The sequence below is a fragment of the Urocitellus parryii genome, chromosome 11 (genome assembly GCF_045843805.1).
Source record: "Urocitellus parryii isolate mUroPar1 chromosome 11, mUroPar1.hap1, whole genome shotgun sequence".
In the NCBI taxonomy this organism is placed as follows: Eukaryota; Metazoa; Chordata; class Mammalia; order Rodentia; family Sciuridae; genus Urocitellus; species Urocitellus parryii.
Genome location: NC_135541.1, coordinates 25,332,463 through 25,350,069, shown reverse-complemented (window position 1 = coordinate 25,350,069; position 17,607 = coordinate 25,332,463). Strand labels below are relative to the sequence as shown.

Sequence of the window (17,607 nt, the reverse complement as noted above, 5' to 3'; positions counted from 1 at the left end):
ATTACTTCAATAGCTAATGGCAGGTTGGGGGAGTGGGTGGATATAGAGAGATCACTGAGCTAACAGCCAGGCAAGTATTTCAAAGTCAGCCAGGTGGACCTGATGTTTCAAAATCTGACATTATAATTAAATTAATTCCATAGCACTCATGACCTCACTTCAGGTAATGAACACTAACTTGGTTTGCCAGAAGTTACTGTCTTCACTCTCTGGGGACATTTAGTTCCCTATTTTTTAGGTTACTTTGGGTTAAAGCTTTAACTTCCTCTTTTGCAACAACCACTGTCTATTTATATCCTCACAACAATACCAAATGCAAAGTGAGCCTGCCTGTGGAAGTATGTGGTGGGGTACCTTTAGGAGAAGGTGCTTAAGAAGGGTGAGGTGGTCCCTGATCCATGAGGATGCTCTCCATTCTCCATCCCTGGGATAGATTCCTGATGCCATCACACAGATGACAGATTAATTTCTTCCCCTGGGTACGTAAGCTCATAATACTGGATTCCAGATAAACAGACCAAGTCCTAATCCACAATTCAAAAACCAAGGGGCTTCCTAGGTTGCTGACCCAATAGCCTTTGTAAGTAAATGCTTTCATACATTTCAATTACCACCTCCACCAATGGCCAACAGCAGGCTAGTATTACTATCATTAAATTCCCTCATAATCAAGTGTTGGCATTTTCCTGATAACAGTAAGCACAGAATACACATGCTGACAAAATAGCTAATAAGCATCAAAAGAACAATGTGAAAATCAACAGAAAAAAACAGCCCACATTCAATCAGTCTACCTTCTCCCCCAAGACAATTTCTCCTCGAGAGGCAATGTCAATCTTTGTAGCAATTTTTGGTTGTCACAACTGGCAGAGGAGTTGGTGCTAGGCATCTGGTGCACAGAGTCCATGGGATGCTGCTAAATATCCTAAAAAGCACAGGACAGTCCCCCCAAACAAGTCATTATCCAAAACGTCAATAGTGCTGATGTCAAGAAATCCTGTTCTTGAGGAACCATTTTTATGCCATTTAGTTTGAAACAAGTGAGATATAAAAAACATACAAATTCTGCAGAAAAGACTCTTTTCCTGATGTGTTTTTACTCTAAACTTTTTAAATTTGGATTCATCAGGACTTAGTGCTGCAGAAAGGCATATGTGTCCAAAAAATGTACATAAGCCCAAGGTACTTCGGAAAGATATTCTAACAGGACAATGGAAAGGTCCTGACCCAGTAATTGTCTGGAGTCGGGGGTCTGTTTGTGTGTTTCCACAGGAAGAACAGCATCCGATTTGGATTCCGGAGAGATTAACTAAAATCCTGACCCAGTGATTGTCTGGAGTCTGGGGTCTGTTTGTGTGTTTCCACAGGGAGAACAGCAGCCAATTTGGATTCCAGAGAGATTAACTAAAGCGAATTCTACAGACCAAAAAGAAGATGATTTGGCTCAAATCAATAACAGCTGATATCCAAAACTCCAATTTGGCTATCCTTACATCTGCGACAGAACCAGGATGCTTTTTTCAATATCTGTTTTATTATTGCCCTTTCCCATATCATGAAGTTCTATTTTGTTTTTTGAGCTCATACAGACCTAGGTTAATGTTTTGCTGATCAGTTCTATTTTTTTTTACTATAGAGTTTTTAAACATTGCAATGGAGATTTCACCTGTAAAAAGTTATAAGGCCTTTACTATTATGTTATGTGTTGTATGTATTATATTATGTGTGCACACTTGTGTTTTGTGTTATATGTTTGAATGTACATATGTCCATATATCATATATGAAGAGCGCTCATGAAAAAATGGATCCAAAAAAAAAATTTTTTTTATTCACGTGATTTAAATGGTTTAATTTAAATTGGGTAAATAACTGTTAAGAATTGTTTTAATATGTAAACAAAAAAGAAGGTTAACAGATCTATGTTTACTTTCACCTATCCTTTTCATTATATTTAATAATTCTTTTCAAGATAATGTAAATTGTTAAGAAAATTGTTTTCTTTTAGTGCCTTCTGGAATGTTACACAATGTTTTCTTTAGCTATTATCGCCAGAATTTCTATCTTCATCCCAGTGCCAGTGAAGATAATGTAAATTGTTAAGAAAATTGTTTTCTTTTAGTGCCTTCTGGAATGTTACACAATTTTTTCTTTAGCCATTATTGCCAGAATTCCTATCTTCATCCCAGTGCTGGTGAAGATAATGTAAATTGTTAAGAAAATTGTTTTCTTTTAGTGCCTTCTGGAATGTTACACAATTTTTTCTTTAGCCATTATTGCCAGAATTCCTATCTTCATCCCTGTGCCGGTGAAGACAAAGATAAAACTAATCTACAGTTTCTGCAATAGCCATCACTGAACCGCTTACAGAATTTGCCTAAACTATGTGTCACTTGTATGCATTATGAACTCACTTGTATGCATTGTGAACTATCTGTTGGTGCAGCGACTTGTGGTACTGTTGGGGTATTTTTGCTGATGATGTCATCGGTGGTACAATTTTCCCAAAAGGAGCCGTCAATTGGCTTGATATATCTTCCTCCCTTCTGCTTGTCATGATCGTTCAGCTAAAATTTGGGGGCCAACAGAGGTGAGGCAAAGAACCTCACCCCCCCCGCTGGTACCTCTCCACAAGTGTGGCTGTATACTGGACCGGTAGTCAATGACGGGTAAGATCCAATTACAATGGTACCAACCTAAGACAGGAGGCTGACGCCCTGAGGTCAGCTCATCCGAAGACAGGTAAGGACCATATGTAGTATTGGACAACCTAAGGCAGGCACGGTCCCTAAGCCACATGCTTGTTGTTTAAACAGAGAGGGGGAGATGTTGAGAGCCACAGCCAAAGGGGCCCCAACAAACTTCCAGCTGCCAGCAAACTTCCAGCTGCCGGCTGATGATTGGCTCACAGTGGCCCCAGCAACATCTAGCTGATTGGCTCCTCTGCGGTCATGTTCATTGGGCTGTTTCCCTGCCCTTCAGACTGCCAGCTGATGATTGGCTCACAGTGGCCCCAGCAACATCTAGCTGATTGGCTCCTCTGCGGTCATGTTCATTGGGCTGTTTCCCTGCCCTTCAGACTGCCAGCTGATGATTGGCTCACAGTGGCTCCAGCAACATCTAGCTGATTGGCTCCTCTGCAGTGATGTTCATTGGGCTGTTTCCCTGCCCTTCAGACTGCCAGCTGATGATTGGCTCACAGCGGCCCCAGCAACATCTAGCTGATTGGCTCCTCTGCGGTCATGTTCATTGGGCTGTTTCCCTGCCCTTCAGACTACGGGACTGCTCATTGGGGGACTTCTTTGGCTCCGCCCACACGACCTAGCCAATCGGCCTCAAGAGCAGGAGGATTGTGGGAGGTGGTTGTTGGTGTGGGGGTGAGAGGCTTGTGGAAGCCGGTGGTGGCAGTTGGGCTCTGAGGGTTTTTTTCCTGAGGAGCTGTTTTGCTTGGCGTTTGTAGTTCTAAAAATAAAGTTAGTTTCTTTTGACAAGTGGCTCCTGAATTGTGCCCAGCCAGACTGCGGCAATAAACATTTAGAGTATTGCTATGGTTTAGAATGTCCTCCAAAGGTCCATGTATTAAATAAATTTTGGTCCCCAGGGTACCACTACTGAGAGGTGGTAGAAACTTTAAGAGGTGAGGCCTTAAGTGAGGTCCTTAGGTCACTGGGAGTATAACTTCAAAGTGGATCATGGGACCTCAGTCTCTTCCTCTTCTTTGTTTCCTGGCTCATAATCTAAGTGGTTGTGTTCCACCAGGCACTCCAGTCATGATATGCTGCCCTTGCTATAGGCCCAAAGCTACAGGGCCACCTGATTTTGGACTTCCCAAGTTCACAGAAGAAATGATCACCAGTTGGACTGGAAGTAGAATCATCTTTACATACCCCAAATGTGTTATACATAGTAGATGCTCAATAATGAACACTAAATCAGTATCTTGTTCTTCAGGAGTTCTTTTTATTACAACATATGAGTCACTGTGCTGCTTGGAAACTCAATATCTGAGATTGTATGTGAAGACTTAGTCAGAACCTTTCCCATTCCCACTCCCCTTCCTCAAAAGGAAGCCCAAAAGGGAAGAAGAGTGTAACATACTAGAAAGCTCAAGCCCAAGTGGCCAAGCAGAAAATGTTTCCAGTTGTTCCCAGGGAAATGCATGCCTTTCACCCAGGTAGAGGCTCTATGCAGAACCTTCTGGGTTGACAAATGAGACCCCATAAAAGGTCATGAATATGTGAACTTCTGTCTATTTAATGGAGTGCAGCAGCTTCCCTAACACATCAAAGGAGGCCCAATCAATAGCAAACACACAGAAAACTGATGCCAGTTTAACTGAATCACAACCATATCCAATCAAGCTAGAGAATTTTCATTTCTAAATAAACAGTAGAATAGAAATGAGTTCTGGGATCAAAGTACAAATGATTAGTCCAGTGGCATGCTGCATGTTAGTCATCAAAACAGCCCGGGCTTAAAGAAGAGCAAAAGGTGGAGATTTGTCCTTTCACAAAGAAAATATTGACAGTAATGTTTCAAATGCCAGATGTTACACAATTCAGTATAATGAGGCACACAGTCAAAAGATGTGGTACAATGGGGTAGGTCAAAGATGGCAGCCATATTGGATAGAAAAATCCTGGACAGGAAATACTATGCAGAAAAACTCAGGGCAGGTCTCTAGGAATACAATCACAGTTTCAAAAGAGCCAAAGATTTTCAAACTAAACAAATCTATTCCAATGAGTATACCAAGAGCTTCTAAAACTGCAGCAAAGTTATTATTAATTTCTAGAGCACCTGAGAACACTATCTAAATATTTACTCCCATCCCACAAAGGGCCAAAGAACTGCTATTTCAGCCCACTGTTTCATAGCCCTTGCTACATTTTCCCCAAGACTAAACCTCCTACTGAGAAGCTAGGGGATAGTGACTAGCTCCAAGTTCAAATGTGGCACAAGATGCCAGAAGCACACAAATGAAATAGCACAAAGAAGCAATTACCACAAAACACCCATGAGATTCACTTGCTCAGCTTCCTGTAATATCACAGATCTTCAAATATCTGAGCTAACAGTATGAAGGTCAAAAACAAAACAAAACATAAAAGAATATGACCTGAACACACATTAACAGACTGATACTATTTATGATGTGGACAGAGAAACTGTCAGACACTGTTCATTAGTTATATAAACACAGACATGAAGACAGTCCCCGTTCTCATTTACAACCTAAGGAAAGCCCCTGTTTAAAAAAAAAAAAAAAAAGCAGAAGTCATTACCCCTTTCTACTAATAGGGCCTCCCATCCATTTGTTAGTATATGAATTTAAGTGAAGAAAGAGTGTGTGAACGACATAAAAGGCTAATCAATGGCACAACAATATCCCCCCACACCAGGCACAGCATGTGAAATGCTGGCCCATATTGCTGTGATATGGTTCATAAAACTGTAGTCAAGCCAGGGTGGCTCTCCACTCCTTCCCCCAACAGGTGTCTATGACAATGAAGCATTTTAAGAATGAGAGTTCTAAAGCAAGTTATCTTACAACTTTTTAAAATTAGAGGGTCCCAATGATTAGTTTAAAACTGAATGCATAAACACCTTTCAGTCTAAGAGTAACACGGAAATTGGCATTGTACAATTACTTATTTTATTGAAAAACTGAAATCCAAATGTTCAACAATTAGGCAAAAGTTAAGGAAATAATGACCTATTCCCATGATGGGACACAATGACGTTTTAATGTCATGAAAATGCTTACAATAAATGTTATACAAAACAATAATGATATAACATCATTGTGGTATAAGCTCAAGTAAATAACCTATGATGAGGATTATGGAAACTATCTTCTGCATCAATCTGTTTTTTCATTCTTTCCAATAATTTTTTTCACGAGTATGGACAACTTTCATAGTCAGAAAAGATGAAATCTCTGCTTCTTAAAGAAACAGTGTTTAATGTTCAGAAAATAAGCACAAGGACTCTCCCACCTGCCTACTTCTTCAGATACCAGCAGACAAAAACCAACTGGTCTGGGAATCTGTTCCTATGACAACAATTTTTTTTTCTTTGAATACATTAGAAATCTAATGAAACTGGGACCTATTTTTACTCTGCCATAATATGGACTCTTCAGGCACTTGTGTCAGGCTGCTTCTATTCACAGACAAGGCTCAGAACCATATAGTACATATGGAGGTGCTAAGCTATAATCTTTCTGGTTCCAATGCTGCATTCAATGAAGCTTCTTTGCTCTCCTACAAGCAGGGAATGCTCATACAGTAGTTGCACTGTGGCAAAGATCTTCTCTCAAATTTCTCTGTCTGAAACAGTGACTCTAACCAAACTCCTCATGCCCACTTTCAGAGCAACAAAGTCAACCCTGTTCCAAATAGCTTCTCTTTCAGAAAAAAAAAAAAATTGCTTTCAACGTTTATTTGCTTTTCAAATCAGTTGTCACACTCAAATTGGTTTTCATAAGCTCTGCTGTTTACAGCTATTTTGAACAAAAGCATCATAGTAAGAACAGGAGTTTCCTTCCTGTTTCTCCTCTGAGGGCTTGTATTAGTTATCACATGAGATAAAGTATCCAACAAAAAACCAAAAAGACACCAACGTCCCCTCCAGCAGGATCTTTATGCTATAGAATAAGCTGCCACCAGCTCACACAGAAAATCCTGTAAGAAATTGTTTTTCAAAGGCTTAAGAGCAAAAACAACCATCCAAATAATACTACATGACAAACTTTTAAACTCAGAGCTAGAAACATTAGAGAAATCATTTCTAAATCCACACATCTGGGGACTTCCAGTTAGACAAGAAAAGAGGAAGAAGGCAAACAACAAAATTTACTGTGTGTGCACTTCAGGCAAATGAGATGAAGTAACACTGCAGGATTAACATGTAAACCCACATCTAGAGATACAAGCTCTACGGTAGAGGTCTGGGGATTTACGGTTGATTCCTTCACTATCAACTGCTGCAATAAACAGCATAATCTGAAAAAAGAAAAACAAGACACTATTTGGACCAACCACTATGTAAGGACAAGTCTATCAACTACAGCTGACAGAAGGTCTCTCCCTCTTGCCATTTGTTCTAAATACATAAAATGGGAACATTACACATTTGGTTTCTTGGTGAGGAGAAATAAATGAAGCCTGAAGAATCCAGTTCTCATCTTGGGGACTAAGAAATTTCTGTTTGAGAGCTCTGGCTTGAAATTTAAAAATAATCAACAAGGTATTCTCCAAATTGCCTTATATAATTCAGTACTTAGATAAACATTTATCCCATTTATACTTCAAAGCAAACCAGCATGCCTACAGGAAATACTCAAAAGAGGGTTTTGGTCAACAGAAATTGTCAGAGAATTACTTCACATTAATTGAAAATGAAAAGTAGTAGGAACAATAGAATCCTATTACTACCCAGTGACATGTTACAAAGGTGGGATCCCAGGGCAAGTTTCAGCTGCACAAGAGGGAGGATGGGGAGAAGAGGACAGTGGGACAAACTGAAGACAACAACCAGGGCCACCTTACGCTGTTGGATGGCTACAGCTGAAGGTAGATTTGGCTCATCTCTGGGATTTTCCAGTGGGGAGGTACCTGCCGTTCAGCCATCAATGGACCAGCATTCACAAAGCCTGTTGGGAAATATAGGATCCAGAAGAGTGGGGTAGGAAAGGAGAAAGTTTGGAAAAGGGAAGAGTCAAACACAATTGCAAAATATCAGAATTTTTAAACAAGAGGCTTCAAAACGCACAGATGTGCCTTTTAAGGTATACCTTTAAAACCAAAATGGCCTTGCTGAAAAGAGCTGCTACTCTGGGAAGCAGCCGGATATGCTTTTTAAAATACCAAATTACAAATTTTCATTACATCTGCAAATTACAATAATACCTGCCAAGAGAAAATTATCTTTTTGGAAAAAATAAAAAACAATAAAACCTACATGATTTTTACTATTGGTAACTTTATTCAAACAATGAAGGTCCCTTATCTGTGGTCTCTAAGGAAAGTAAAGCAGACACCCTCACACTGCACTGAAATCTTTTGTTGGCCTAGTTCCACCAACTCCATTAATGTAGCAAGGGCCCAAATGCAGGTGACCTGATTGACAAAAAAAAAAAAAAAAAAAAAAAGCACTTCTACAAGTGCTGAACTTGTATCATGTAATTCAAATACTTTTATAATCAAGAAGAAAACTATTAACAACAACTTGGGAAGCTCTGCCTTTAAATGGAGCAGCAGCAGCAGCATTCCTTACACGACAAAACACTTTTCAAGTTTAATGTAGAAGAAAATAGATCCAGTGATCTCTTCTCCCTTACCCAGTGCTAACTAGCTGAACTTGTGGGGGGAACCAACCAAGCAACTAACAAGACTAGTAAAAAAGATGTGCAGCACCAGGAAAATTAGCCCCACCACAATTACCTTAACTATCAAGGAAAGCCTAAGCCAGGTTTAAGGCTGGCATCCTCAAACACTGTGCATCCTCTGTATTCTAACTTGGGTCTCCAGTTGTAGATAAGACTAAATGTATCAGTGTAGCTACACCATGCTTAGGATTAAAATTTCCCAGAATCAACAGGGCGGGAACCCATATTCCTAAGAAAAAAAAATGATAAATCATTTCTCGAAATGGCCAACAGTCACATACAAATTCAAGAGAAGCCAATTTGCCTAGCCACACGCCCTACTTACACAGGCTATGACTGAGTTGTTAGATTACTTCCTGGGACTAATTCTTGTTTCAGCAACAAAGATCCTTTAGAAGCACACCAAGTTGTACCTGCCTGAAAACCCTTCCTATCTCTTGCCTGTAATAACTCAAATGAGGAAAAGACTGTATCTCAGAGATGTTTTATGTGTTTTTGTCTTTACTTGCTGGCACTTGAGTCCTACCCTTCCTTGCTCCACTCTCACAGGGCACTACATCTCCCAGGCATTCTTGCCAACTGATTTCTGGATAAGTTCCCTCAACAGGAGGTATGGTGGGGATAAGAGGCAAGAGGAGGAAGCAAGAGCCAGGGTTCTCTCTCTCTTATTTGGCCTGGGTACCACTGGACAGCTCCTCTTTCCACGCTTCCAGCTCATATTAAAGAGCTAGGACTTCTCAACCTTGGTGACATTTTTTCTATTTTCCTTAGGGGCATAATAGCTCAAAAGTATCACTAATCCCTGGAGTGCCTCACCAGCCCCTGTTTAGCTTCTTGGCTCTTATGTTACCTGTGTAACCTATTCTCAATATTAAATTCCCTCTGCTTTTATGACCTATAGTGGTTTGCTTCTCTAATAAGGAAACCATTAAACAGGGACTTCAAAGCTTTTTTTTAAACTTATTTTTCAGAAATTAATTTTTCTAAGAATTAAAACAATTATTCAAAGAACCTACAAAAGATCTCTTCTAATGAAAAAATAAAAGACATATAGATGACAAGATCCATTTATTCATTCAAACAAAGATTTACTGAGAGCATGGTCTTGTCAACTCATTTCACTGCTGGAAAGACCACAGCAAACAAAATAGGACCAAACCACTGCCCTCAAAGCTAGCACTATTGTGGACACGTCATGTGTGGCAAATCATAATCTACAAAATTAAACTAATACAGCCAGGCCTGGTGGAGCACACCTGTAATCCCAGCAACTCAGAAGGCTGAGGTAGGAGGTTATCAAGTTGGAGGAGGTCAGCCTCAGCAACTGAGCAAGGTCCTAAGCAAATATGCAAGCCCCTGTCTCAAAATAAAAAATAAAAAGGACTGGGGATGTAGCTCAGTGGTAAAGTACCCATAAATTCAATCCTCTGTGCAAAAGAAAGGAAGGAAGGGATAAAGAAATTAACTAATCAGTATAGGCACAGCACAGTGGCACACACCTGTAATCCCAGAGGCTTGAGAGGCTGAAACAGTAGAATCATGAGTTCAAAGCAGCCTCAGCAAAAGTGAGGCACTATGCAACTCAGTGAGACCCTGTCTCTAAATAAAATACAAAATAGGGATGCGGATGTGGTTCAGTGGTTGAGTGCCCCTAAGTTCAATTCCCAGTATCCAAAAAAAGGAAAAAAAGTTAACCAATACAGGAATACTGCTTTAAAAACGAAGGAATCTGGTAAAAGTGAAGTAATGTTAAAGGTGTGCTACTCTACATAGATTGTGTTCCTATCTTTCAATGTGGTATGCTGAACTGTTACATTCCAGAGGCCAATACAGAACTTCTTCAAAATTAATATCTATATAAACTGGTCACTTGCTCAAACAGAAGTACAATTGTGATAAGGATTTAAGCAGACATAACATCAAAATTAAGAACTGTGTGCTTAGAATGTAAAACACGTGCATTTTATGCAGATTCTTGCTTGGCATCTTTTTCACAAGGGATATCATCTGGATAAAGAAGAGTCTGGCTCTAATAAGTTAATTTATCCCTTCTCCACGACACAGGTAGACTGTGTCAACATAACATACAAAGCCAGCTGCAAAGTACATAATGAGTAGGGTATCAGAGTCACTGATTGCATGATATTATTCCAAAATGGAATTTTCAGGCAGGAGAAGAGAAACAGGCAATGACTCATGTGATGAATGGTTATACAGACAACTATGCCCAAGAAAGCTGCCACCTACATACTATGACATCAGATGAAAAATGCAGAAAGAAGGTAGTTTATGATATATCTGGAAACAAAAAAATTTGCTGCAAAGTATACCCAAAAGGTGAAGCTGTGCCTACCTGTTTATGCAAGGTACCTTATACAATCAAGAGCACACATCAAATACTCAAAATATGACCTGTTTGAGCATAAAAGCATGTTCAACCTCAAAACTCAACAACACTGGCTCCAGAGATGATGTACTACATACTGCTGGCATTTCATTAGACTTTTCTAACGTAATTTAATGTACCCATGAAGGTACACTTCCATTGACATCTTGTGCACACTAAACCCAGACCTTTCTTAATACTCAGCAATTAGAAAGCATTTCATTTGACCAGCAGGTAGACCTACAACACTGTGAATTTCTTATACAACAGGGAATCTAAAGCATAATGCATATTCACAATTTCAGTGTCATAAAGCACGTTAAAAGGAAAGGAGAGCCCATTGAACTGGGCTTTTAACTTTACTGGCCCCTGACTAGTTGACAAACTCTACCCCTTGACAAGCCCCAATGTGTGGACAAGAAACTACCCACACACATAAACCATACAGCACACTTTGGAGGCTGTGCACATTCTGTTTCCTCTTCCTGGAATGAAAAGTCCCCTAAATTCACCTAGCAAAGTTCTGCTTATCCTTTAAGTCACAGCCTAATTATCTCTTTGAAGCCATGACTTCCTGTGAAACAGTTTTCCTTCTCCAACCCATTCATTGTTCCCTGTACACAATGCCACAATGATAATTACAACGTTGTATCTGTATTTGGTTTACACATCTGCTTCCCTATTGGACAGTAAAATCCTTGAGATCAAAGATCTTATCTTTGAATCCATATGTCCTGGCAGAGTATCTGACATAAAGCATGTGCTTAAGAGCTGGGAGCTGGGGCTGTAGCTCAGTGATATAGCATTTGCCTGGCACATGTAAGGCACTGGGTTCGATCCTCAGCACCACATAAAAATAAATTAATTAAAGAAATTGTGTATACCTACAACTAAAATAAAATTTAAAGAAATATTTTCTGAATAAATATATGTAGTATGGGATCTCAGACTTTCAAAGGGTTCCCCCTAATAGATTCGGCATTTTGTATTTTTTTTCCCTCACTGCCACAGAACAATATTTAAGAACAAGAAGAACAAATAGGAAAGTTATCTCCCAAGGAACAGGTTTAGCATGTTGATATTAAAAGACAATTTAGGGGTGGGGTTGTAGCTTAGTGGTAGAGCACTTGCCTAGCATTTGAGATTTGGGTTGGATTCTCAGCACCACATATAGATAAGAAATAAAGGTCCACTGACAAGTAAAAAATACATTTAAAAAAAAGACAATTTAATGGGGATTTTGATAAATTACTTTCAGTAAAACTGTGTCAATCTAACCATGACTGTCGAGTTAAGGTGTATTAGCTGTAAAAATCTAGAAAGTTGGGCTGGGGTTGTGGCTCAACAGTAGAGCGCTCGCCTAGCACATGTGAGGCCCTGGGTTCAATCCTCAGGCCACATAAAAATAAATAAATGAAGGTATAAAAAAAATCTAGAAAATTATTTGATCTTAGCTATAGAAGGATGTTTAACAACCAGAAATGAAAGCAGAACTCCTCCTGTTATTAGATCTGATAGTTTTTTTAAGCTCTCAAAACGTGCCACCAATATAACTAAAAATAATTAAACATTGACAGGAAAGCTAGGCACAGTAGAGAATTCCTATAATCCCAGAGACTCAGGAGACTAAGGCAGGAGGATTACAAATTCAGGACAGCCTCAGCAAATTAACAAGGCCCTCAGCAACTTAGTGAGACCCTGTCTCTAAATAAAAAATAAAAAGGGCTGAAAATATAGCTCAGGGTTCAATCCCCAATACAAAAAAAACCAAAAAAAAAAAAAAAAAAAACAGGAAAATTTTGTTCTAAGGAATGATATCTAAAAAGCAATAACTTAGCTATCTTAGCTATCAATGGAAAACAAATGAAAGAAAAATTAAAGATTAATTAACAGAAATTAAAATTTAGAACTGTATTAGAACATTTTCACACAAAGAAATTTACTGGTCTAATCTTTCATGCAAGTCTGAAAAGTCAGGGAATATCCAGAGGCCATCCTCAAGGGTACCATAAAGTAAATCTGCAAAAATGTCAGAACTCCCATATATAGGAAATGGTTTTGGCTTAAAGACTAGGGTTTTACTGGGTGAGTCATTCTAACTGTGGTTTCCAGTAACTAGAGTATTGTAAATGAATAAAGTAAAAAAGTGAAACTAACAAAATCAGAACTTAAAAAATAAGATTAACAATGGCAAAAGTAAATGATGCTTACATTTTAATAATATTTTAGTTTTCAAAGTGCTTTCATCTTTTAAAGTTAAAAAAAATTAAGGTGAGAAAATTGGGTGGCATGCTAAAGATCACAAAGCTAGTGTAAAAAGAATAAAGGAATTTAAACTACATGTTCCATTCTAAAGTCTACTGCCCCTTCTACTACTCTGCCTCTTTGCCACCTGAAAGATGGGCTTATAAATGCTATTGATGGGCCTAGGACACTTTCTAAGATGCCTCCAATGAGAGAAGCTGCCTTCCAAATCACTTGAGAATATCTTCCAACTTAATCAAGACATCCTGGATAGTGCTTTACACAATACCTTAAATAATGTAATGTGCATGGAGAGAGAACTTTCATCATTTCCATGTTATACTGTTGTATTGTTGATTGAAAAATGCAAGATACTAAGAATTGTGGGTAATATGCTACTATTTGCATAAAAGTACTAAAAGTAATATATTCAAATGCCTTTGTTCTTCATGGCATATATTATTCTCAAAAGTCAGGTAAGAAATTGCCAATAGTGGTTACTTGCCAGGAGGGAAAAAAGTGGCTGAGGGATCAGGGACAGAATAATGACTTTTCACTATACATGTTGTCTTTTGGATCTTTTGAATTTTGAACCACATAAAAGTGCTACCTTTTTCAAAAAGTAAATTTAAATTTAAAAATATATAATAGGAGTTAGAACAGAGGCAGTGGTAATTGGTGGTGAAACAAGATATAGGAGATGTAAAAAGTAAAATATATATATATATATATATATATATAAATTCTTCTCAAGGTTCACAGTCTGAAGTACATATTCCTCAAGACCATCAAATTTCTTCCATTTAAATTCTTTGCTCATTAAACAGCTCCCAATTTCTCATAAACCTTGACTGATAAAGGAGAGTCCCAATACTGGACATGAGTATTCAAATCAACAAAAAGGCAGATCCTCTCATGGTAAACAGGAGTGTCTAGTTTAATCCACAGTCTCTGAGGAGGTTGCTTGGGGGTTTATTCCAGGCACAGGAACTGCAGAGAAAAGACCAAGCCTTGGACCAGTAAGATTCCAAATATGAACAAAGTATGACACATTCCATCTTACTCAAAAATGAAACTGGGCCTCAATTAGCCAGAGTTACCACTGACATATCTGAAATTTTCAGTAGTTTTGTCCTCTGTTGATCATTATTTAAGTGAGTCTAAAAATTGCCCCTAAAGATCACATTAGCTCGAGGTCTTTGGTGATGAGAAAACACATCTTGGGCTTAGGGGCTTTTTAAATTGTTTTTAGTTGTAGATGGATTTAATACCTTTATTTTATTATTTATTTTTTTTTTTTTTATGTGGTGCTGAGGAATGAACCCAGTGCCTCACACGTGATAGGCAAGTGCTCTGCCATTGAGCCACAACCCCAGCCCCAGCAATGGAGTTTTTAAAGAGGCATCAGGGAAGAATCTTCTTTCCTCATACTGAAATCAAGCCAGTGCCATAGAGAACCCAGGCACTGGGGAACCTTGTGCTCAAAAAATGAAAAACCCCAGGACCAACAAGACTTCTACTAAATAAAAAGAACACCTGCTTTTTCTCTATTCTGAAATTTAAATTATACATTTTTAGGATCAATTAATTAAGAAATAACATTCCTAAATAAGACTTTAAAAAGAAGAGTGGTTGCCAAAGAGTTATTTCAGAACATTACAGAAATATTCACTTGTGGGTCAGTAGTTCAGGCTGTATCAACTGACTGAATATTAATGGATGAGCACTCACCAGAGCCTATACAATTAGAACTCAATTTTCTAAGAAAAGACACAAGAAATACAGTTAAACAAACTCAAATCCAATTTTCATTTTAGCCAACAGTTTTTTAGATTCCTTCTCCAACCAAATATATTTTTTGTCAACGCTACCAGGTAACTATCTGTTGATGTTTACCATCAACAGCAGCTATAAGATTTTAGAAGCAAGCAGTTACAAGTTCTCATTAAGAATTAATTAACATTTCAATATATGATCCCAAACAAGGTTATTAGTAAAGAGCAACAGAAAATTTGAAAAAAATTTGGAGGAAGAAGTGGTGAATCAACCTCTCTTCCACATGCTATATTTTATTGGAACATGAGTAAGAATACAAGTAATATGAGAAGTAGGGGAGTGGGTGCTACTAATCATCAAAATGGCATCTGACTCTCCAAATGTAGCAATGGGTTGCTACCAGTGGGTTGCTTCACTATGACTCAAAATCTGTCAAGTAAGGACATAAGGGAATTTGAGTAAAGACAAAAAACTCACAAATTTTAAACTGAATCCTCCAAAGGTCTAACAAGGATCAATCTATAAGAAATTAACCTACTCAACATAAATTGATTCTAAAATACTTTTTTAAATAAATTCTTGCTAATGTAAAAATTTAGGAAAAGAAGTCTGGGGATCTGCTTTCCTAATGACAAATTTCATTTACCTATTGGTAGAGGTCACTAAAATATACTACTAGGTAACTAAATCAATGCATCATTCCTCTGTCCTCCTTACATAACCTATTCAAAAAAAAAAAGGTAATCAAGTGAAACCATTGATTAACATCTTCCTTTTTCAAAATAAATATATTTACATTTGAATTTTTATACTATATATATCCAACATGCTATATGGCAAATAGCCCTAGCAAATCCTCTGCCTTACCAACAAAAGTAAATGAATAATATCCCCCCCAAATATTGCAATTTGTATCTATAAATGTTAAATGTAAACATTTCACTAATAACCAAGCTTTCCTATCATACTGATTTTTAATTGTATTATATCATGGATTTTGAGGGCACAGGAAACAAAGACTAAATGATTCTGCCAATTTACACTATTTCACCTTTACTAGAGTAATCACTATGGAAGCAACAAAACTGATGATGAATTCTTTGCTTCCTTTTGTCCACGGATAAAACTGATCCTGCGCTACAGCCCAAATCTGTTAGTTTCTGCCAGCACACACATGAGGCCTCCAACACACTCCACAAACCGGGGCTAGGCTGTCTAGAAATCCGCACTGTGTCACTGCATAAGGCAGCTTCCCTCTGCACACATCCTGGAAGAAGAAAGCCACCTAAGCACTCTTGTCAGATCTCAGCAGGGCTGTAAAATGACAGAAGGAATTGCTCACCAAAGAGCAGGCAGCAACAATCACCACCTTTAAAAAATCATTTAAGCAGTTATCTGTCATCTCACCTCCCTCCTCACCTCCTCCCCTCTTCTCTTCTCTCCTCTCTCCTCTCTCTCTCTCTCTCTCTCTCTCTCTCTCTCTCTCTCTCTCTCTCTCTCACACACACACACACACACACACACACACACACACGAGCGCGCGCACACACACGCACACTCACAATGCAGTTCATCCATAGATTTGCAAGTGAAAGGCTGCTAGCTCCGGACTGACAGTTGACCCAGAAGTCATCAAATCCCTGAAATACATTCTCACCTGAACACACAAATTTCACCGCCCCCCACACCCCTACCATTACCACCTCTGACACACAATTCGCTCACACCAAACCCCGAGCCGCACAAAACCTAGCATGCTCACCAGACGCGTTACCATTTAAAGATGACTTGGGCGCCCTAAACTCCACAAACCCCCTCCCCACGCAGGCCATCCATCCCCATGGCGCGGCCCGGCGACTGGACCCCTCGCCCACCCGGAGGGACGCGCTACCTTTAGACTGGCAGTCCGCACAAAACTTGTTATCCTCCTCCAGCAGGAGGTTGGCCAGGACCGCCTGGTACCGATCCACGTCCTTCACCGACTTGCCGGTCATGGCCAGGGTGCCGGAGGGGGCAGAGGGCGACGCGCCCTCCTAGCCCCCAGATGCCCCCGTCTCAGTCCGAGGTGAGAACTCCCGGTCCCCCGCCCAGGAGCACCACCTGAGCGGGGGAGAGCTCTCCTCCCGCACCTCCCGGCGCCCCTCTAGGGTCAGCGGCGTCAGCCCCCCACTCCTCAGCCCCTCGGCGCCGCGCCCCCTGGCGGGCTCAGGGAAAGGCCTGGGTCCAGCGGAGGTTGCTGGACCAGGGACCTTCAGCCCAGGCGAAGGGAGCCCGAGGCTTCCTGGGTGCCGGACGCAGAGCCGACCCCCGGGCCTGCCTTTCAGCCGGCAGTGTGTCCCGCGCCTCGGTTTCCCTGGCAGCTGCCGCCACCTCGGACACCACCTCCGCCGCCTACTTCCGGCAGCTCTTCCTCTCTACCTCCACCCTGCCTAGCCCGCGCATGCGCCCCGCCCCACCGCGCCGCGCTGCCTCGGCTCCGCCTCCCAAGAACCAATCCCCGGAGAGGCTGGGGCGGGGCTTCTGTAGGGGCGGAGGAAGAGAAGACACGCCCCCTGCATGTCCTTGGAGAAGAATGAATGGAGCCTGGCAGAAAGAGTGGAAGGAATAAAGGAAAAGGAAGAAAGCAAACATTTGCTAAGTTCTTGCTGTGGAAGACACAGTGCTAACCACGTTACATGAATTATCCCAATATAATCTTCACAAAAACTCAGAATTAAGTTTTTATCATCCTTATGTAATTTCCGGGTTGTGGATACCCCAAAGTCCTCCAGCTTTTTTTTTTCCTTCAACAGACACATAAAAGGTCCCTA

The 17,607-nt window shown here is 40.0% G+C and overlaps 1 protein-coding gene across 1 annotated transcript in view; it reads right to left on the bottom strand.

Annotated features, from left to right (window-relative positions):
• Window positions 1-17,216, bottom strand: part of Smap2 (small ArfGAP2) — a 51,192-nt gene extending 33,976 nt beyond the window's left edge. Inside the window, exon 1 of the mRNA XM_026412894.2 lies at window positions 16,689-17,216. Within this exon, the coding sequence (XP_026268679.2) occupies window positions 16,689-16,791 (103 nt within the window). The 5' untranslated portion in view covers window positions 16,792-17,216. The remainder of the gene's footprint in view (window positions 1-16,688) is intronic.
• Window positions 17,217-17,607: the final 391 nt, after the last annotated feature.